At 48.4% G+C, this 22,644-nt stretch overlaps 1 protein-coding gene across 1 annotated transcript in view; it reads left to right on the top strand.

Moving 5' to 3' along the window:
• Positions 1-8,896, top strand: part of LOC147684385 (uncharacterized) — a 37,855-nt gene extending 28,959 nt beyond the window's left edge. The window contains exon 11 of the mRNA XM_086942338.1: positions 8,674-8,896. Coding sequence (XP_086798464.1) covers positions 8,674-8,896 — 223 coding nt within the window. The remainder of the gene's footprint in view (positions 1-8,673) is intronic.
• The last annotated feature ends 13,748 nt before the right edge of the window (positions 8,897-22,644 follow it).

Raw genomic sequence — 22,644 nt, 5'->3', positions numbered from 1 at the left:
ATGAAGAATGCTGTGTAAGGAAGCCAGGGTGGAGCCTGAGACATTGGTGAGCAGGGATTATTTGTTTTTTTGTGAAATATATTTTTATTGCAGGAATCAGCAAACTGTTACATATATGACCAGCATCAGAAATCCACTGAAATCAAGTAACTGCATCCTGCCCACCCCCCGCAGCACGTTTTCATACATAATCATTCAGCCCACAGTCCAAAGGTCGGGCGACAAAATCCAGTGGGGGCTCAGCAGGAGAGCAAGGCTGGTCCGGATGATCCACTATCCGTCATCTGCTTTTCTAAACAAGCCCCAAAACCCAAAGAAAAAAGTCCCACCCACAAAACACTAAATTACAAAGAAATCCCTCCCCAACCCAACCCCGCCATCAGTGTATGGTAGCAGCCGCAATATGATTCGTGAGAGGACCCAAGATGAGCGTATCAGAAACAGAAAAAGCAATCGCCTATCGGGACTCAGGGCGCGCTGCAATCTCACTATCAGAGTCGCTGGGGGCGCAATAGTCTCTGAGGGCCTGCACTAGTGTCTCCCATTCTAGCGCTGCCTCCTGTGCTTTTTCGTTACGCTGTCTCCCAGCCAGTTGATATCTCAGCGTGCTTTCTCCCGCCGCCCACTTCAAGAGTTCGCTATGCCACCTGCTCCCAGTCGGACCAGCTCGTGCCTTCCAGTTCCTGGTCACCTCTCGTTTGGCCAAGAGAAGCCCTAAGTCAATAAATTTACTGGAAATTTTGTTTTTGGGGGTATGTGGAAACCAATGCAAAAGACCCACCGCCGCATCGACCGATAGGGGTCTCCCCGTCACCTCCGTCAGGGTCTTCTCCACTTCCACCCAGTAGGAGGACAAACCCGGGCAGGCCCACAACATATGGAGGAGGTCCGCCTCCGGCGCCGGGCATCTGGGGCAGGTTGCCGAGCCCGTGGCGAAGTACTGTTGGATTTTCGCCGGGGTCAGGTATGCCCGATGGAGTATGTAATAGTGGACCAACTGAAAACGGGCGTGGCGCGTCCCCTTCCAGGCTCGCCGCACGAGCTGAGACCAGGTCGCTTCCGGGATTTCCTTGCCTATGTCTGCCTCCCAGCGGGCCTTCAGGGTCGTAAGGGGGGTCAGCCCTTCATCGATCAATCTACCGTAGAGGCAGGTGACCGCCTTCACCGTGCCCGCAGACATCATGACGTATTGGCACACCGGAGACGTAGGAGGTTTCTCCTGTCCGCCTTTCCAATGCGCCTGGATCGCACGGACCAGGGCCGAGTGCAACAGGAAGTCTCCGCGGGGAATCTCGAAGCGGTCAATGAGCTCCTGAAAGGGCAAGAGTACCCCAGCCTCATAAAGATCCCCCACCAACTGCAAACCCGCGTCCTCCCAGTCCGCCAATCGTGACCAATCACCGCCATGGGGCAAGGCCGTCAACATCCCCAATGGTATTTCAGGCGCATATGGTATCCGCAATTGGCCCCGGGCGTGAGCCCGGTTCCAACACTGGCGAATGGTCTTTTCCTCCAGCGTCAGGTCCTGCAAGGTCAAACGTTGGCGTAGAGCTATGAAGGATAGGACATGCCTGGCCATCCCTATACCTCTCCTGTCCTCCGGGCCTCGGAATTCCCTGGCAATCTCCTGGGTGAGGGTCTGGAGCTGCGCTGCCAGATAGTATTTCTCAAAATCCGGCACCGCGAGTCCACCCTCGGCTTTCGGCCTCATCAGGGTCTTAAGGGCCACTCTACGGCGGCCCGAGCCCCAGAGGAATCCGACTATCATCGACCGTAGGAGCCTAAATGTGGCTGGCGGGATCCAAACTGGTAGCGCCCGGAAATAGTACAGCAGCCGGGGAAGAGCCACCATTTTGAGAAGAGCGACCCGCCCCGCCAACGAAAGCGGTAGCGTAGCCCAGAAGTCCATATTCCCCCGTAGAGCTCGAATGCATCTGGTAATGTTTCCATCCAGGAGGTCAGATGGATCATGATAGATGTACACTCCCAGGTACCTGAAGCAGTCAGGTTCCCATCTAAGCTCTCTATTGAGGACTGGACTAGGGGTGCCTCTGCGAACCGGGAAAAGGCATGTCTTGGCCCAATTCACTCGTAGGCCCGATACCTCCCCAAACGCCGTGAGCGCCGTCTCAGCTCCATGTAGGGCCTCGACTGGGTCCTCAAGGAAGAGCAACAGGTCGTCGGCATATAACGAAACGTGGTGCGGGCCCGATGGTGTCCAGAAACCATTGTAATGCGCCCCCGATCGGAGTAGCAATGCGAGGGGCTCCACCGCCAGCGCGAAGAAAAGTGGGGATAACGAACAGCCCTGTCTCGTGCCTCTTTCTACCGGGTACTGCGAGGAAATTAACGGACCCGCCCGTACCCTGGCCGATACGGAGGTATATAAGACCGCGGTCCACCTGATGAAGCCCTCGCCGAGGCCGAACCGCCGCAACACAGTGTGTAGGTAGTCCCATTCGAGGCTATCAAACGCCTTCTCTAAGTCCACCGAGAGGACCACCGGGCACGGAGCATCCACTAGCGGTTCACCCAGCAAGCGGAACAACCTACGGATGTTCATTGTCGTGTTGCGCTTGGGGATGAACCCAGCCTGGTCCACATGTACCAGGGAGGCCATGTGACCCAGCAGTCTCGAGGCCAAGATGCTGCTCAGAATCTTATAATCGACCGTCAGCATCGATAAGGGCCGGTAGGACGCCGGATCGGTTGAGTCCCGCCCCGGCTTGAGGAGGGGAACCACCAGGGCCTCGCGCATCGAGCCAGGAAGTCGGCCAAGCCTCTTCGCCTCTCTATAAACAATCACCAGTCTCGGAGCCAGGAGGTCGGCATAGGCCGCGTAAAATTCGACAGGAAGACCGTCTAGACCTGGGGTCTTATTCCGCGCCATCTTTTTAATGGCGCTGCGGATCTCCCCCAGTTCAATATCGGACCCCAGGGCTTTCGCCACGTCAGGCTCCACCACTGGGAGTTCTAGGGGCCTCAGATAGTCCTCGAGAAGGTCAGGGTCTTTGGCAGCACGACTGCGATATAACTGGTCATAGTAGTGCCGGTAGCAGCCTAAAATCTCCGGTTGAGTGTGCACCATGGTCCCGTTCGCCATGCGCATGGACGTCGTCAGTGAAGTCTGGCGCGTAGGGTTAGCCAGCCATGCCAGCAATGCGCTCGATCTATCCCCTTCTGCAAGGGACCGAACCGTATAGGCCTTGTAGTCGAAGCAGCGCAGCCGCTCGACCTCAGCCGCCACGGCCTCCTTCGCCTCCGCCGTGCGTCCCTGGAGTTCAGGGTGCCCGGGGCGGCGGAGTTCCAACTCACGAAGCCTCCGATCAGCCACGTCCAAGTCATCGAGGATAACCCGCCTCATACCTACCTTCTTGGTGATGCAATAACCCCTCACCACCACCTTAAAAGCGTCCCATTCCAGTGCTCTCGAGCTCGCAGAGCCCCCGTTGGACGCGAAATACTCCTCGATCTTATCGCCTAAGTCCGCTCTGAATACAGTGTCCTCGAGGATCTCAGGGCGTAACTTCCAGGTGGGCACCGCCGGCGCCCCCGGAAACCAGCGAAGGGCTAGCAGGAGGGGGTTATGGTCCGAAATGGTCCTAGTCAAGTATTCGGAATGGATGGCCGCTGAAACCAGTTCAGTCGAGCCAAGAAACCCGTCCAGCCGAACGTGCAACTCGTGAAGGCCCGAAAAGTAGGAGTAGTCTCTAGCGTCGGGGTGTTGTGCTCTCCAAATATCCGTCAGACCCCACCGTGTCTGCCAGTCCCTACGACCTTTGGCCACACGGCGGACCGGAGAATCAGGGAGGGGCGGGTGCGAACGATCGGTCTCCACATCCACTACTGAATTGAAGTCCCCACCGAGCAGGAGGGGCCCCGTGAAAAAGTGGGCCAGCGAGCCCGATAACCTAGAAAGGAAGGCAATCTGGTCCATGTTAGGTGCGTAAACACAGCAAACGTTCAGGTCCCTCCCCCCCAGAGTGCCCGAGATGGCCACGTAGCGCCCCTCTGGATCTACCACTGAGTTTGTGACCTGGAAGGGAACCCCAGCCCTAATCCAGATTAGCGCCCCCCTGGCATACGCTGAGTACGACGTGTAGAAGACCTGCCCCCTCCATCTACGCTGTAGCGCCGCCCCCTCCGCCTTGTTCAGATGGGTCTCCTGCAGCAGCGCCATTTGTATTCCCCTACGCACTAAAGAAGCGTGGACTTTGTGCCGCCTAGACATGGTATGAAGCCCCCGCACGTTCCAAGTAATACACTTCACATTAGCAACGTCAGCCATTGTCCCATACTGTCCGTGCAAAGTCTCCCCATCTGGGTCTCAACAAAAAGCGAACAACAATCCCCCCAGCACTGATGGCGGCCATTTCCCCCAACCAAAACTCAACAACTCTTACGTTAACCAAACCCCTGCCCACCCTCCCCAGAACAGGACCCAAATATCTCCATCTAGTTCCCATCCAAACCATGCCCTCAGAAAAACCCTTCGTCCCAAACTAATCCTACGGTCGCCACCGTAGGAAGGCCTTAAGGGCCAGGTGCGGGCTGGGTGGTGGCAGTGGGCCCTCGATGCCCTGGCTACCAGGACTAAAGCAAGCCCCAAACAGTAACGGAAACCCTCGGGGCAAAGGCAAGGCACCCCACCCCCCGCTTCTCCGGAGATCATGCTGAACCATCGGCTCCCGCCACCCCCGCCACGGGCCCCCACCCAAAAGGATGCAGCTCACCCCATCAACCCTGTCCATCAAGAAGGTCCTCAACCGAGTTTGGCGTGATCACCGGTGTGCCGGTGCTATCTGTCACCGAGTTCTCCGAGTCCGTCGATGCCCCCTCGTCACCAGGGTTCTCTTCTTCCGCGATGGTATCATCTCGTGAACCAGACATTGCAGACAACACCTCCAGTACTCCTTTCCGCTCCGTCGACGTCTCCGCAGTAGAAGGGCCGCCCGACCGGCCCCGGCGACTCCGCACTCTCGTGGATCGTCGTCGCTGTCCCGGCTCCGCCGTTGGCTGAGATGCGGAGGCGAAGCCATCTTTCCCAGCTCTATAAAGTTCAAGCCAGTTACAGGCATCCTCCGGGGTATCAAAAAATTGAGTCTTGTCATCAACAATGACGCGGAGCCTTGCAGGAAATAGGAGCGAGTATTGGATGCCCTCGCTCCGGAGCTCGCGCTTGACCGCCAAGAATGAAAACCGCCTGCGTTGGGTTTCATAGGTGTAGTCCGGGAAGATGTTCACCTGGCTGTTCTCCACCTTGAAGGGGCCATTATGTCGAGCGGCATTGAGGATGAGGTCCCTGTCGCGAAAATGTAGGAGGCGCGCCACCACCGGACGCGGCGCACGGCCCTGTTGCGGTGGCCTTGCTGGGACTCTATGAGCTCGTTCAAGGGTGTAGAAAGAGGATAGGCCCTCCGGGGCCACCGTGTCTCGAAGCCAGGCCTCCAAGTAGGCCACCATGTCGCCATCCTCGATCTTCTCCGGCAGGCCTACCACTCGGATGTTGTTGCGCCTGTTACGGCCTTCCGCATCCTCCGCTCGCTGCTCCAGGGCAGAAATCCGGGTTAGGGCATCTTTCATTGCCGCGGCCAAGATTCGCTGCGCCGGCTCCAAGGTTTTCACCGAGCCTTCCACTTCTTTGACCCTGTCCGACAGCTTGCCATGGTCCGCCCTGAGGAGGCCCAGGCTCGTCGCCACCTGGGCAATGTCCTGCTGAAGGGCCGAGCGTGTGGTCGCAATCGCCTCCAGGACGCGATCAAACTGTTGCTGCAGCGGCGCGCCACCAGCACTCCCCGGGTTTCCATGGCCTTCCTTGTCCGGGGTCTCCGAGTCAGAGGCGGCCGGGGTAGTCCCCTTGGCCCCTCTCGGCTTCCCCATGTCGCGGGAAGCGCACAGTGTGGACTCAGATGAAGGTGCCACCGAGTGCGGGCGCCGACTATAACTCTCCCGAATGCAGGCCCTCGGGGTGAGGGCCGGTGATCCTCTTCTCCAGGGCCAGGTGGATCTCCACAGTTTCGGCTCGCGCCACCACCGTGTCGTCTGAGAGCGCTGAGGAGGAGGCGGAGACACTCGGCGCCAGGCCGGGCAGGCCCGTCTGGTTGACGAGGATCCGGAGCGAGGGCCACCCACACCACCAGAGACTTTGTGGCGCCAGGGGGCTGTGCTTCCCATGGGATCGGGTCGATCGGGTGATGCAGCCAAGCGCCGCGCCGGGGGCCGGTACCACCGTCAGGACCTCCAGGCGTCCGTGTGCCGGGGTTCACTATGGTAGGGGCTTCCGACCGTCCGGGCGCAGTCACCAATATCAGAGTCTCAGCAGGGCAAAGTCCAGCTCCTCACTCTCCAGGAAAACCCAAGAGCGGAGGGCACGCTATGACCAGCGACGTTCTTCCAGGCTAGAGGTCCCGTCCAAGGGGACAAAGGGGTCCGGGCGCCATATTGGGTCGCTCCCCTCGGGACCACAAACTTCGAGTTTCGGGCGGATCACCACCCGTCCAGGCTGTGCCAGGCGTCTCAGTAGGGTCCAGTTGGGCCGAACGACGATTCGCGGGGGCTAGGGTGCCCCGCGGCCTCCGATTAACAGGATAATCCCGGGCTCAGTCCCGGAGCCGAGCTCTCAGGCGACCATCGCCATCGGCGCCCAAGCCACGCCCCCTGAGCAGGGATTATCAATGCTTGGACAGAGATCTGGAAGTCTGATTCGAGGAGAAACGCGTTTGCTCTGCTGAGTAGGGAATCTTAACATCAGGCACGTATTATCTGTTTTGCAATGTGAGTTCTGAAGCTTAGGGTGGTGTTCCTGGGCAAATTAACTATTGAACAGTAAAGGAGCAAGGCCATTGAGTTTCATTGCTGGGAGCCAACCCTACAGATCACAAAATCCTTCTTCAAAGGGTTGCCTTTCTTACACCCAGCCTGGGACAGTGGCAAGGCAGTCCTTTGGGCAGCCAATGTCACCACAGTCTTCAGGTAAAGCTGAGTATTGTCCACATACTGATGAATCTTGCCACTCTTCTCCAACAGGAGGATTTATAAGGGGCCCAATTAAAGACTGAAGATCACAAGCAACAGTATGGATCCTTCAGGAACAAGAAATGTTATGGAATTAGGCTTAGAACTGTGGACGCACATCTGGATAAATTGTGAACTGATGCTCCCATAAAATGGAAACAACTGCAGGACAATGCTGTTGAAGAGTATTCTAAAATATAAGGTGTTGTGCAGAGCTTAGGTGATGGTAACATTTGCTAAGAGTTTGCATAGGATGAGGAGACATGGTTCATTGTTGTCGTTGAACTGGGATGTGTGGTCAAGCACTTGGAGGACAGCAGACTCTGTGCTGTGTGGGGCCTGATAGTGGACTGATAGATTTGGAGAAGCACAAAGTGTGTCATTCTCTTGCAGTCATTGGAAAGCTACACTTTTAAGGCCAGTAATCACTTGATGACCTCGGCAGTAATCACTCGATGACCTTGATAATGTATGTCTTTCTGTCAGTAATCATTCTATGTTCTAAAAGTCTGCACATTTAGGGGCAGTAATGAAGCAAATCTATACCTTTGCTGATATTGTCTTTAACAAGCTACACTTGCTATGTTTAAATAGTTTAAAGGACTGTCTTTAAAAAAATTCTTTATCTAGATGATTTTAAACCCATGCAGTGATAATTGCAAGAACCTGCCAATCTGGACTTCTGCAGATGGCAGAGATTCTCAATCTCTGCCAGTCATTGGCATGTCGCCCCCTCCAAGGCAGTACTCACTCAAAGACCTGGCCAATATACACCATTCCCAGCAGGAATTATTTTAAGTCCATCTTAATCTGTACCTTCATAGGCAGCAATAACAATACGTCCTCCATAACCTATACTTTCCCAGAGAGTTAGCGTTCCAAGTACTTAGCAATCTGCACCCTCAAGGCCGGTATTCACAGAAATTCCTTGGCACTCTACATTCTTTTCAGAAAATAATCACTAATTGAATGTCGCTGGGGGTTGATGATGTTCTAACGCGGGGACACTCCGTTGGAGTAACCAGGCGCATTACAAGCTTAATAATAATAATAATAATGATAATTACTCTACAACCTCTACCATGCACAGCAATAGTCACTAAAAGCCCTAGGCAAGATACATTCTAACGCTTTACTGTATACACCTTTCTGGGTAGTGATCATTCTAAATCATTGGCATATAACACATTTGTGAGCAGTAAAACCTCCACGGTATTTGGAATTTAGACTTTTTTAAATTCTTTTTTCTAACACATGGGTTTTATTGATTTAATCTTAAAAATAGTTGAAACGTCTTACATCATTAATCGTTCGGTGTAGATTTTGATACATGTTACGTATGTCCAAAGCTTACAATGTAAAAACCTTAGCATAAGACTCGGTTAAATACAACAATTTGTGTCAATGAGAGATGCGTATAAACAGAAACACATTGTTGAAATGGAACTTACACCTTTCAAGAGAGTAATGATTCTGCACCCTTGACAAAATATACCTTCCTAAGCAGTAACCACCTAAACCCTGGCAGCACCCATTTTCAGTCCTTGGCAAGCTACACCTCCATCGATAGTAATGTTCCGTAGTGCCAGATAGCCTGCAAGGAGCGATTCCTTGTCATATACCTTTAAAGTCTCTCACTTTGACTTCTTCTGGTTCCAGGCTACTGCTCTACATGGTCGGACGACTCATTGGAGTCTGCCAGAAAATCCTACTGCTGCAGGTGTTTCTGATGGTCTTCCTGGCTGTGTCCTTGCTCTACATCCACCAGATTGACCCTTACTACCTGAAGGAGAAGGTCTTCGACAAATCCTCATGGATGCTGCTACAGCAAACCATCTCGCCCTGGCTAACATTACACAGTGACGGCCTGATGCCCTTATGAGGCCTGCTCCACCAGACGCCAGGCGAACTTTATGGGACAAATGGAAAGCAGAGGTTTTTTTACCTTACTCAGAGACTTAAAAGTAGAAATTGGAACTTAAAAAATAAATGGAGCAAATTTACAGCACTTTTCATCCTACAATCCCTTGAAATATTTATTTTGCATGTGTGGGGCTGCTGTTATATCACGATGAGTGGGATTCAACACTCTGTCTTGGACAACGGAAAAATAAAGAAATCGTTGTCTGGCTTTCAGTACACTACACTTCATTATACACACAGGCTCCACATTTTCAATATCACAACCCAAATTAGAGACACTAGCTGAAAATTAAAGGACTTAAACATGTTCATGGTAACAGTAAACAGTGATTCAGGCTGCATGATACAATGCACTACTGCCATTTATCCAGACTACGCAGCTCACTCAGTTTGCACAAGGAAATGCACGCCTCCTCACTACAGATCCAAAGAGTAATGGGCCATGAGCTTTCCTCATTTGATGCCCAAATCGTCAGTCTGCAGTTTGACACTACTAAGCCAATAAGATCAGATGTCAGAACAGAAGGCTAAGCCTGGTGAGTATCAGCCATCAGTTAGTGGTCTGTATGAATGAATTTATTAACTGTTCAATTAATTAAAATCATTACAGTAAGAAAGAATAAAACTGGTGAGTAAAAAATGATCACATTAAAACTATAAAGACTGCTGGTTAAAAAGTTTTATGTTCAAGTAATATATCCCCACTCCGCTGCACCCACTTGGACTCCCTTTTTTCCATGCATTTAGGGGGATTTCTGGCAGTGGTCTGCTCTTTTCCTCGATCTTTAAAGTCTTGAGTGCTTTACCAAGACTGGTGTGCCATGCTGATCTTGGCCCTTTAAAGATGGCTCTCAATTGGTATCTTAGGGAGTTTATTGGGGCCCTTATAATCATTAGCACCTTCGCCGCGGCTCTAATTCACCCGCGGTGCTGGGGGGAAAGGGGGACGCACGCAGCGCCACGGTGCTTTTGACGAGCTCGGCACGTCATGCTGCACGGTGGCGCTGTGCTGATGACGAGCTGAGCTCGTCATGACCACACATGTTTTTCAGAACGCTCAGCACAGCGGTGGAATTAGCCCCGCGTGTGAGCGCTGCGCGTGTGATGATGAGCTCAGCTCGTCATCAGCACACGGCCACCATGCCGTATGACAAGCTTGTCTCGTCATGAGCATGTAAGTAGTTAAGTATGATTTTATGATCTCCCCTTGGCACATCAAGTCTGGCCTTAGCAGGCCTAGCTCCAATCTTAGTCTTGACTTCCTTGCTGACCTTGGGATAGAAAAGACTGACTTATATGCTTTGGCTTGGATTGCGGTGAGAAGGGCATCCTGAGACCCCGGAAAAGCCTGGTGGCCATAGCTAATGGCTGGCAGAAATTTTGCTTTTAAGGCAGTTAATATTGGTCCAGCCGTGTGGCTTATCAGATGTAAGCTCAGTTGCTTTAACAGGAATATCACCTTATTGGCCTTGGGTGACTGCTGTTTCAGGTGGACGTTTGGCTTGGCCCGTTCCGTAAACCAAACCCCAAGGTAGTTGTATTCTGCCACTGTTTTGATCTGCAGATCTCCCATTAGCCACTGTGCTTTCTTTTTCAGATGATAGCTCCCAAAAATGACGACCTTAGTTTTCCCTTGGTTTACTAGAAGGTTGTTATCTTTGTTAAATTGATTCAACACATTTAGGGCTCTCTGTAGGCCCACCCTCGTGTGGTCCATTATGGCTGTGTCGTCGGCATATTGTAGGACCGGCAGCCTCATGCTGCCTAATCTCTGTGCTACTAGGCTGGCTCCTTTCAAGGTGTCGCCCAAATACTCTGTGTACAGGTTAAAAAGGATGGGCGCCAGCACGCATCCTTATTTCAGCCCGTTGTTTGTTGTTATTTTGGGGGGACACTGTACTAGCGCTGGTTTTAACCTGCACCCAGGTGCCATCATAAAGTGATCTGATTGCCTTCAGTACGTTTGGCAAGATCCAACTACGAGCTTTATAACTGCAGCAACTTTAATATACGCTATTGGAGCTGGAATTGCTGCGGCTGACGGCACCTCCAATGAATCCTCGTTAAAGGATTTAAAGTGCACTCATTCCAATTACAGGGCCTCGAAAGAGTCCTGTATTGTTATTTTTCGTCACTACCTCCCCGAGTCGGGAGTGGGTAATTTGCACGCCTGCTGCCTTCCTTGGATGTGGTAGCTGTTTCTCAGGCTCCCTCTCCGGAATCGAACCCTGATTCCTCGTTACCCATGGTCACCATGGTAGGCACAGAAAGTACCATCGAAAGTTGATAGGGCAGACATCTGAATGTATCGTCGCCGTCACGGGGATGTGCGATCGGCCCGAGGTTATCTAGAGTCACCAAAGCGGCCGGGCGAGCCCGGATTGGTCTTGGTCTGATAAATGCACGCATCCTGGGAGGTCAGCGCTCGTCGGCATGTATTAGCTCTAGAATTACCACAGTTATCCAAGTAGCAGATGGAGCGATCAAAGGAACCATAACTGATTTACTGAGCCATTCGCAGTTTCACTGTACCGGCCGTGTGTACTTACACGTGCATGGCTTAATCTTTGAGACAAGCATATGCTACTGGCAGGATCAACCAGGTGGTAGTCACTGGAGGACATCAGAGTCCTTCAACTTACCCCTCAACCTTAAAAAGTAATAACCACAAATGCCTCTAGAGATGCACATAGGACACAGCTTGATTTACATCCTTCGCTTCCCATGGGTCAGACATAATACATAGACCCCAAGACCTTTGGTCAATCTTTTCAATTCTAAGAGCTCTCCATCCAACAGATTACCAAAGACTTCACTGATCTGTGGGGAAGCATTGGTCTAATCAAGCCCGACAGTTGCTTGAATTGGTGGTGGGTTAAGGGATGATAGCTACCACTGTGTTTCCAGGCATCCGTAGAACAAATAAATGTCTGGTTTGTGGATGGGAGACGAACTGGAAGACAGCGGATTAAAAGAAATTCTTTGATGGGTCCTTGTAAGAGGAAAGAAAAGATAGTGAAGTATGTCCATTGAATAAGTATTTCTACTTAGAGCGCATGGGGTGAAATGAGATGTACCTTTTCAGAGTGCATGTTTAAAAACAATTGTTTGCCTGGTGCTAGCAAATATGGAGACGGGAGGCAGGGAGGCTGTTGTAAGCTTTTTTCTGAAATGTTTGGTGTTGCAAAATCATCTGTGTGCCCTTTGCACCCCCATGTTTTGCTGACTGGTACTGATGGTAACTAACTCTGTCCCTGGGCTCTGTCTAACCAGGGACAGTGCTCTGTTGAAAACACAGTGGAATACCCACACATGCATTAGTGTGCACTATGTATTAAGGTCCACTTACAATTAGCATGACCTACTCTATAAGTCCCTAGGAGGTAATAGGGCAGGGGGATTAAAACTACCTATATGTCCCTAGTATATAATTGAGCATGGTGGTTTATAAGCTAGCAGCCCTTTGTGCACTTGCATGTGTGCACTGCTCAGCACCTGAGGTCATTTTAAAAGCAGCACTGCAGTGCAGCACTGTTTTAAAAAGTGAATTAACTAAAAACTCGACTTTGGTGGTAGGGGCACTTAAAAAGGGACAATCCACATTATTCTTACATATTAGATACCCCAAGGCCTTCCCTAGGTGTCCCAGAGGCGGGGGTGGGGGTTGTGTAACTATAATCAGGGTCCTTATAAAAGATGTATTATATGGCCTGGGGATAGAGAAATTGCACATTTCACTTCCCTCATTGTATTAAAGTGCCTCCCAAAATCGACTTTGTTTCTATGAGCACTGAGGGGTAAGGATCTACACTATTTCTGCCTATTCAGGACCCTCAAGGGGTGGGGGTCATGTCACTATAAGCAGGGCCCTAATAAAAGACGTTTTATATGCCCTGGTGAAGGAAAAGTGCAGCTTTCATTTACCCCATTGTAGTTGCCTAGTCACATAGGATCACATTTTAATAGTTTTTGAACGCATAGATATTGCTAGGAAATTTATAAATATCATTCAAAGACTCAAGAGAATGGTACTGATAAATCCAACAATATGCCATTGTTAAATTTATCCAAAATTGTACAGAAAATAAGTTATAAGACTTTCTTGTCTGTAAGCAAAAATCCATCCTTCCTGGAGTCTTACCTGATTGGTCAGAGTTAAAAGGATTAGCCAGGCTGCTTTGATGAAGTGATAAGCGGCTCCCCAGGGTAGAAGCAATCTACTGGAGAAGGTTCTGCTACACAAGGATGCCAAAGCAGGCAGGCAGGTTCGCAAAGCATGAAGCTTCAAAAGAGGAACAGGACAGACAGGGAAGGCCAGGTCTGCCTACTTCCAGCCCCTCTTACCTAGCCAGATAGGAGGCTTAAGGAAGGAATCTGCTGAATTTAGGGGTTGGGAGATATTGCAATGAGCTTCAGGGATAGTTGGTTTAGTTAGCTCTTTATACTCTGCTGAGATTTTAGCCAACATGAATTTAGGAGGAATAGTGATTTTTTGGACAACATTATGCCACACTTTGGAGGAAGTGGTCATGCTTTGGGGTGTTGCATTACACCTCATTGGACACAGGTGCTCCCATGCTTGACCCCAGAGAACGCTGAATAAACCTTTTTATATTTTTTTGATATAATTTTATTGCTTTTAAAGAATCACAGACATGCAGTTTTTAATATAGGAAATTACCAGAGTGCTAATCATCTCACCGCCTCCTCCTTCCGCCCTATACAATAGCAGGTAGGGTCCACTGCAATCACATTAAACCTTCTGTAAGGAGGTTTGCTCTCTAATCTCTATTCTGGGATTCCCAAGCCAATCTGGAACCATTTAACTTTCCCCCTTCTTTCTCTCCTCCCTGTCTCCATGTCAAACCTTTTCATGCTTCTACCAATTTATATTGTTAATGTGTATCCTAGAGATCCCAGGGTGTACCTATTTTCCACCTACCAACAACAATCCATCAGTTAGTACTTTGGGTGTATTTACGCCATCTTCTCATCTGCATCTACAGGCTACCCGGGGCCCGCGGGGAAAACATCCTGAACAATGACTCCGGAACAATGAGTTCCGGAGTCACGCAAGCCGAACAACGACTCAGCCTTAACCACTCATGAGCGTGGTTAAGGCTGATTCAGTCTAGTGTTCAGGCAGGGCAGAGTTCGGAGGAGCGTCGCAGACGAACAGGTAAGCGGGGTTAATTTTAACGCTTGGGGTTTGGTGTTTAGGGAGTATGGGTGTTTGTATTTATTTATAAGGTTGGGGAAATAATTTATAAGGTGTTGAGTTCATTTTTAGGAGGTAGGGGGGTTTGTGATTATTTATAGCGAGTTATTAGTTTTATGGGGTTGAGTTCGTTTTTTAGGGGGTGTGGGTGATCGTGTTTTTTATTAGGGTGGAGGGAATTAGTTATTAGGGTTTGTGGGTGATTGTGTTTATTTTTATAGTGGGGGAATTAGTATTTAGAGGGCGGGATTGGGGTTAGTATACAGGTGTTGGGGGGTTTGGGGTTAGTTTTTAGGGGTTGGGAGTTCGTTTGTAGGGGGTTTGGGTGAACATGTTTGTTTTTAGGGAGTGTTGGTGATAGTGTTTTTTTTTAGGGGGGGGAGATTTAGTTTAGTGTGTGTGGGTGACCGTGTTTATTTTAAGGGTGGGGAAAATTAGTATTTAAGGGGTGGGGGGATCGGGGTACTAGTTGGTAAGCATTTTTTAACAGGCATTCTTTTACCACAAAAAATTGTGGTAAAGGAATGCGTGGAAAAAGAATCGTGGTTTAGACGAGGTCGTGCTTACAACCTCGTTGTTAGGGAAGTCATGGTTGGGGAACTTGTTGTTCCAACATACAACCGGCCAGCGGGTCCCGTAGATCCGCCGCCATAGATGCGCATGCCCCGAGATCGTCTTCAAGCTTTTCATCCTTTCAGACATGTTTCATTCAGACTTCATCTGCCCACTCATACATGTCAGCCCCATCAACACAGCAGGAACCTCTCTGGGCAACACCCATCCCGTAGCTCCCCTCAAACTTGCCAGTACAATCTTCCATTAGAGTGTCAGGGTTGGACAGGTCCACACTATATGCAAAATTTCTGCCTCTGTATCTCCACACCGGGGGCTTGCATATGAATGATCCGGATAGATTCTACTTTGCATTCGCAGGGTAAGGTAAGTCTGATGTATACAATTGTATTGAACAAGTTTAAACTGTGCATTGGAGCTTACACCCCTGACACCCTCATGGACTCTCATTCGGGAAGGATGGCCAGATCTCCTGAGATCTTTTCATCTTGAAAGAACTGTCCCTTTCCCAAAGTGAAGGAGGCCTCTGCCTCCCCCGCGTTATAAATCACACATTTTCAAGGGTCTCCCATTCGCTGACACCCACCCTCCTGCCATCTCCGCACCGACATGGAGTCCGCTATGCCTTGGAAAGGCTTTACCACCCACAATGGCATGTCCTGGGCATAGGGTGCATGTCGTACCACTCTCTGGACCGCGGACTCCAATACAGAAGCCACATACTATATAATGTAAGGAAGGGGAGTGGGAACTCCAGAGCCAAACATCAGAAGTTCTGGTAAGGAGAGATCCCCATGCGTGCCTACCAGGAACTGCTTTTCCCAGTTCTCTTCATTGTCCAACCAATGGACCGCGTCCTGATGTTGGGAGGCCATGTAATAGAGCTCCAGGCGAGGTACCTCAAGCCCCCCTCTTCACCATGTCCGCTGTAGCATTGTTAGACGTACACGTTTACGTTTTGACCCCACTGCAGATCCACCAGCAGTCCATCTAGCGTTCAGAAATAATGTCTGGGGATTCAATATACTAAATATTGTAGGGCGTATAGGCATCGGGGCGGAATAATCATTGTTGCAATTGCTATCCACCCCATAAGGGACAGAGGTAAATCTCTCCAGAATCTTGTGGATCCACATATACTCTCCACTGCTCTCCCCACATTAAGTGCTAGATAACAGGGGGCCATGGTTGCCAGTCGGAACCCCAGGTACTTAGTCCCCTCAATCACCCAAAGGAGCCCCACCATTGGTCTCATTGCCAACCTCCAGTGGGACCAGTTTAGATTTTCCTGGGCATATACGGACACCCGAGGCGTCCCCAAACATCTCCAGCACGTGGACCGACTGCTCCGATTGGCAAATATACACCAGTGTATCGTCAGCGTATAGGGAGACCACATTCTGGGTCTCCCCAAGAGTTATCCCCCATGAAGCCATCTGTCCCCGCAAGGCCGCCGCCTGAGGCTCCATTGCAGCCGCGAAAATTAGCAGTGAAAAAAGAGCTTCCCTGATGGGTAAATTAATATGCAAAAATTCCCACTTGACCTATATACCTTCCAAACTTAGCTCTCAGTACCTCAGTCACAACCAACAACCACTTCAATATATAATATACATATTTTTTATTTGGATTTGTACTAATTTTTTCATGACTCATTTTTCAATGATATTTGTTTTAGCCAAGCAAACATAGGTACAAAATTTCACAATTTGATCAATAATATACATGTATATATACAAAACATGAGCACAGGTTATTATACACAGAAGAATACAAATATTACATCACAATATAAACTGTACATCTCCCCAAATCTACACTCACTCACTACTTAAAACCACACACAAACACAGTCACACTACAATCTCTCATCCATGCCCCAGCCTGATCTCACATACACATCAGAGTAAATCCAAGATTATTCTTTTTATTGTTGAAAGCCGGGGTTCTCCAACATACAGTTGATGTACGTTTGGTGGTGTCAAACATAGGGGGCCACTTTCATCAAGACCACATGATATATATCATAAATTATGGCAAGACAATATGGGGAATTCAGTCTTTCTGATGTGTTGAAGTAGCACCTTCTCAAGTTCTTTTTGGATAGTGAGGGCGCGTGGGCATATATATTTCATCGAACTGATCCTAGGATATTCTCTCTGAATCCATAAACAGTCCACCCGCTCTCCGCAGGCGGCATCCCCAGAACACTTCTACAATAGATGTCCTTCAAATTTAAAAGCAGTGATAAATGAAATCATGCCTTTGAGAGACACATTTTCCAGAACTTTTTTCCATTTAAAAAATGCTACCAATTAGCCAAATCTGCCAGGCAGTACATTTGGCTGAAAACATCAGTTTGTGTAATATTTGTTTTAATGGCCAACACAAGGGAAAATAAGCCTATAATTGGGCTACACACATACACGCATAGTTGTAATATGACACTAACACTTTAAGAATTCCAGAAGCCATCAGGCTTGAGTGCCTCATTTGTAAAAAAATAAGTGCAGGTCCCTTCTCGAGAGGCCACTGCAGCCTCCAACACTCACTGCCCCTACCATCGCTGACAATGACAGAACCTACACAAGTACTAACCATTGCACTGCTACAAGGGTAACAATTCAAACTATCCCAGGCCATCTAAAGCTATAATAATGGTTTGAGTGACAGATGTTATTCGTTTTTAAGGTATATTGACTTATTAAATTCTGTTGTGTGCTTACCTCAAAATTTGACAGACAGCGCCACCATGTGGTGGACCATCATTTGAGCTGATGCTGACAATTAAGTGCTGGTGTCAAGCACCGAAGCCACCGGCTCATATTAAGCACTGCAGCCTTCCCATCATGCAGGGTCAGGAGAAAATAACTATGCCAATGAACTAGGATTACAGGTAAGCAATGTTTCCTTAAACACAGATGATTACACTGCACCATACAAATATCATAAAAAGAACTGTCTACAACATGGTTATGGGGTAATATACAAAAGGTGACTCCTCAATGTGTTAGACTTGTATCTAATACACAAAAAATATGATTTCATAGATCATAGGTTTATTGATTCAAGGTTCCTTGTCCAGCTCCTTACTTGCAGATGAAAGACGCAGTCTCCCTGTACCGGCCATGTGTTTTTACGCATGTATGGCATAATCATAGAGACAAGCACCTGGTTGACCCTGCCAGTTCCATATGCTTGTCTCAAAGATTAAGCCATGCACGTCTAAGTATGCACGGCTGGTACAGCTAAATTGCAGATGGCTGCTTAAATCAGTTATGGTTCCTTTCATCGCTCAGTTGCACCGTCCAGAATCCCCAGATGTCTCAACAGTAACCAAGGGTCTGGGCAAATAATCCTCAATCAATAAATCTATGTTCCATGAAACTGATTTTTTTTTATAATAGATACAAACCAAATGAACTGAGGAATAATGTTTTTGGATAAGGACCCATAACCCTGGCCCTGTGCCCAACCCTTTTCCCCACCCAGGCAGCCAACATCCCCTCCAACTACAATGGAAACCAGCACTCCCTTTTAAAAAAATAATAATTTTCCAACCCGCTAGGGGCCTCATAGGCTCCAGAGGGACCCCTGAGGGAGTCTAGGGGCCGTGTCGGCTGCCACTGGACTCCCTCAGACTTGATGAACCCCAAACAAAACTTTTTCATATTAGACCCAAGGGGCCATGGTCCAGGAGGTCAGGGCACCCCTTTCCTGCCCCCTTATGCCTTAACAAAATATATATTTTCAGGATATGGGTACCGAGTTTCTGAGTCTAGTGATGGCGGCGGTCACAACATTTTTGTCCAGGTTGCAGCCAGCTAATTAGAGCACAAGATCCCAGGGGACCCGGTGCCTCTCATTCCTGTGGGAGTGTGGTGGCTTACGGAAAATTAAAGCCCCCCCTCGGTTAATCCGATCACTTCATTTTTTTTTTAATTTGTGCTCTCCCGTTGGACTCCCTCTGGACTCCTATGAACTCAACCGACCAGACTAGATATTTATCAAATTCTAACATTAATTTCTCAAACCTTACTGAACAGATTTACACCAAATCACACAAAGTACACTTTCTGAGCCAAATCTAGCTTTCTGTCAAATTTGGTGTAATTCTGTTCAGCGGTTTTAGCTGTAACGTTGTTTCAAAATCCCTCTGGAAATCTTGCATTTTGGGACCCCCTTTTTCCTTGATCCATGATGAGATTTTCTTTTTGGAAACTTTCATAAAGGTTTGACAAATAGCTGCAAAGTTATTAGCGAAATTATATATATATATATATATATGTCTAATCTGTGTAGTTTACAGGAAAGTGTTTATTTATAAACAACATGATCTGAATGGCACACAATATGAATGCTTAAAAGTTATTATTAGTCTGTTTTCCATATCCATATGTAAATGGGAGGAGCATGTTATGAGATGAAACGTATTTATTCACATGGGGGGTCACCACATGTCATGTGATCAAGACCGGGTTCCCCGGTCGAAACGCGTCATGTCTGCTAAGAAGGAATAAAGCACACGATATTTACTTGCCGTTTTTGTGGTCCGTTTCCTGATTGGTGCCTGCTGGAAGGAAGAGGCGCTGCGCTGTCAGGGATTGTGTATGTATATATATATATATATATACACAATCCCTGACAGCGCAGCGCCTCTTCCTTCCATATATATATAAATAGTTAAAATGGTGATTACTATCGAATTATATAAGGGTCCTAGATAGGTAAATAGGTCTTAATGGGTCAACATGTTGACCTATTAGGGCCTTTTAGCTAAACAAGTGAACTAATTCATTAACATTTCTTGTCCCTGAGTATCACTTTGTCTATTTTAATAAAAAGATTTCCTTTCACCTCTATTTTACCAATCTACACTACCAGCCTCCACACCTTCCCTTCATTTAACGGCAGTTCTATAAAAAGATCTCCCTCAAAGTGCCCCCTTGCTGGTGCCCCTCAGGCATTGCAGCGCTAGCCTGGCGAGGAGCTAGCCCAAAGATGAAGCATGACACTCATCTGGGGGTGTGAGGGCTCTTGCTCCTATAGGAGTGTATCCCACCTCTAGGAAACTGTTCCTATACACACATCCTCCCACTATCTTTACAAGGCATTGCATTCTCCTATTTGATGGTCATTCAAGAGAACCCTCTATTAAAAGTAGAGCAAACACACCTGAAATTGAATGATTTCCCATGTCAATATATTTCTTCAGGGTGGAAAAAGACAGCTGGTGTGGGGATTTTGCTCCACCATATATGTCTCCTAGTGGTGGAAGAGACACTAAAGGATAAAGCAGGTGGAGTGGGGGCCATAAAGGGAACTCGACGAGGTGAGCCGATAGCATTAGCCTCTATATACAGCCCCAACTAGGTACAGAAGTAATTTTTGATAGAGAGAATCCGCTCTTTGATGGAATGGTCTTCTGTGCCAGTGTGGTGGTGAGTGTACCTTAATCTGGTCTATGAACACAGTTTGGACACAGATAGCTCTGGCAAGCGAGGGTGGTGGCGCTATCAACGTCAGGCAAACTCCTACTGGAAAACTTGGGGCTGGTGGATGTTAGGAGAATTTGACATCCTGTGAGATGGAATTACTAGCAATACTCTGGGACACGCAAGACCTATGCCAGACTTGACTACCTCCTCCATAATACATGTCTGGTCCCAAGCCTCGTAGAGGCAGACCAAAACCCCATTATGAGTCCAAGACTATTGCACACTAAACTTAAGGAGCCGCAAACCCAGGGGACTTGGGAATTCAAGGAGATTGCAGAATGTCCTCTTGCAAGACCAAGTGACAATCTCAAATATAAAATGTAGCATCACAGGCTACATCTTTCATTATGACATGGGGGAAGTGAAGGCAGCTACTCTGTGGAACACTCTAAAAATGGCCCTCCAAGGTAATTTTATTTGATCGGAGGCCTGCTTGCGCAAAATGCACCTGGCATTGAGAAGGAAACTCACAGAGAAACTTAGTATGCCAGAACAAATTCTGAAATATACTCACTCCCAAAAACCCGGAGGAATGTTTATGTTTAGGTATTTGTAGAGCGTGTGGCTACCCAAAGGCTTCCCAGCGCTAAATGAGAGCATTGCAAGTGAGGGTGAGATTTGGACAGCTAAAGTGGGAACAGCCATGCCTTGAGCTTCTTCCTAAAGATGGTTTCCTCTTCAAGCAGTCTCAGCTCCAGGGGAATGGAATTCAACAGCTTCGGGACCAGGTATGAAAACGATTGGCCTTCCCGTCTTGATCTCTTAGTTCTTAAAGTTCCCCTGAGGCGTTCTTGTGAAGATCTTAGACATCTGGTCGGGACATATGAAGAGATGAGGTCCCTGTGTTTAAGAGAGCTCCTGCCATTCATTGCTTTATGAGCCAGGCAAAGTGATTTAAACTTGATCCTGGCATCAATAGGCAGCCAGTGAAGCAGGTTCAAGGATGTCTTTCCTGATTCGTGTCCTGGAATCTTGAGAAGTAGCCTGGCTGCTGCGTTTGTGCTACCTGCAGTCTATTTGTGACATATTTTGGTGTGCCCCATATACAGGGAGTTGCCATAGTCCAGGCGGGACACCACCAGGGATTAAATCACAATTCTTCTCAGGATAAGCCCTATAATCTTCCTGATCGTTCTGTGTAGGCCAAAGCATGTGGCCGCTAATTTTTTTAGCTTGGGCGTCCATCGTTAGTGCTTTATCCAGCCATATACTCAGATTCTTTTTAGAGGATTTGGGAGCGGCAGGGTTTCCCATGTCACTCGGCCAGTTAATCACAGGCCTGGGATAATGGTTATTCCCCAGATTCATCAGTTCTGTTTTGTCGCCGTTTAATTTTAGGCAGCAGTTGGCCATACAGTTCAACACCCTTTCCAGACATGACCCTAACTGATGATGTTTCGAGTTGGGCCTTTTGCAAAGGAGACCACCAACTGGGTGTTATGTGCATAGGAGACAATGGGCAACCCAAACTCATGTACAATTTTCGCCAGCGAGGCATATAAACGTTGAACAGCGTTGGGCTGAGTGACGAGCCCTGTGGTACTCCACATATAGATGGGATAGTGTCAGAGAGACAAGTGGTTTCTATGATCTGAAACGATCTATCCATCAAAAAGGAGGTGAGCCACTCTAGGGCTTTACCTTGGATCCCGACTTCCCTAAGCCTTCTTACCAGAATTGGGTGGTCTACGGTGTCAAATGCCGTGCTTAAGTCTAGGAGAAGAATTGCGGAAGAGCCCCCTGGACTTGGATGCTTTTAGGCGGTGACCACCAGGAGAGCCAATTGAGTTCTGCGCTGTGGACGGAAACCCAGCTGTGTCTGATGTAAATAATATTTCTCTTTCAGAAATCGGGATAACGTGTGCTTGACGTGTTTCTCTAGTAATTTTCCTAGGGTGGGCAGTAGAGAAATAGGGCGATAGTCGCCCAACATCGCTGGCTCTAGGTAGGGCTTCTCCAGCAGGGGCCTGAATGATTGCATGTTTCCACTACTTTGGGACTGTCCCAGAATCTAGTGAAAGTATGAGTAGCTCTACTATGGTAGGAAGAATTGATTCCATACCCTTGAGTAATATATGGGGTGGTGCAGGATCTAGGGGAGAACCTGATTTGATTTTACACAGAAGTAGCCGAATATTCTCCTCATTCAGAGCTGTGAAGTGTGTCAGGACTGGCGAGGCTGAGATCCCTGTAGAGTCTGCTAATTGATTCTGATCTGTACCTATGTTACACTGAAGTGTATCACAGATATCTACCATTTAAAAAAATAAAGTTGAAAACTTGTTGCATCTTTTCTTAGTGGGTTGTGGGGGGAACATTTCTTATGGTGTGCGGCCAGATCAGGACTTTAGAATCAGCTCGGGCAGTGTACTTATTGGCCCAACTAGATAATAATAATATTTATTATAGTATTATAGT

The sequence above is a fragment of the Lissotriton vulgaris genome, chromosome 10, assembly GCF_964263255.1.
Source record: "Lissotriton vulgaris chromosome 10, aLisVul1.2, whole genome shotgun sequence".
In the NCBI taxonomy this organism is placed as follows: domain Eukaryota; kingdom Metazoa; phylum Chordata; class Amphibia; order Caudata; family Salamandridae; genus Lissotriton; species Lissotriton vulgaris.
This window is presented reverse-complemented; position numbering and strand designations above follow the sequence as displayed.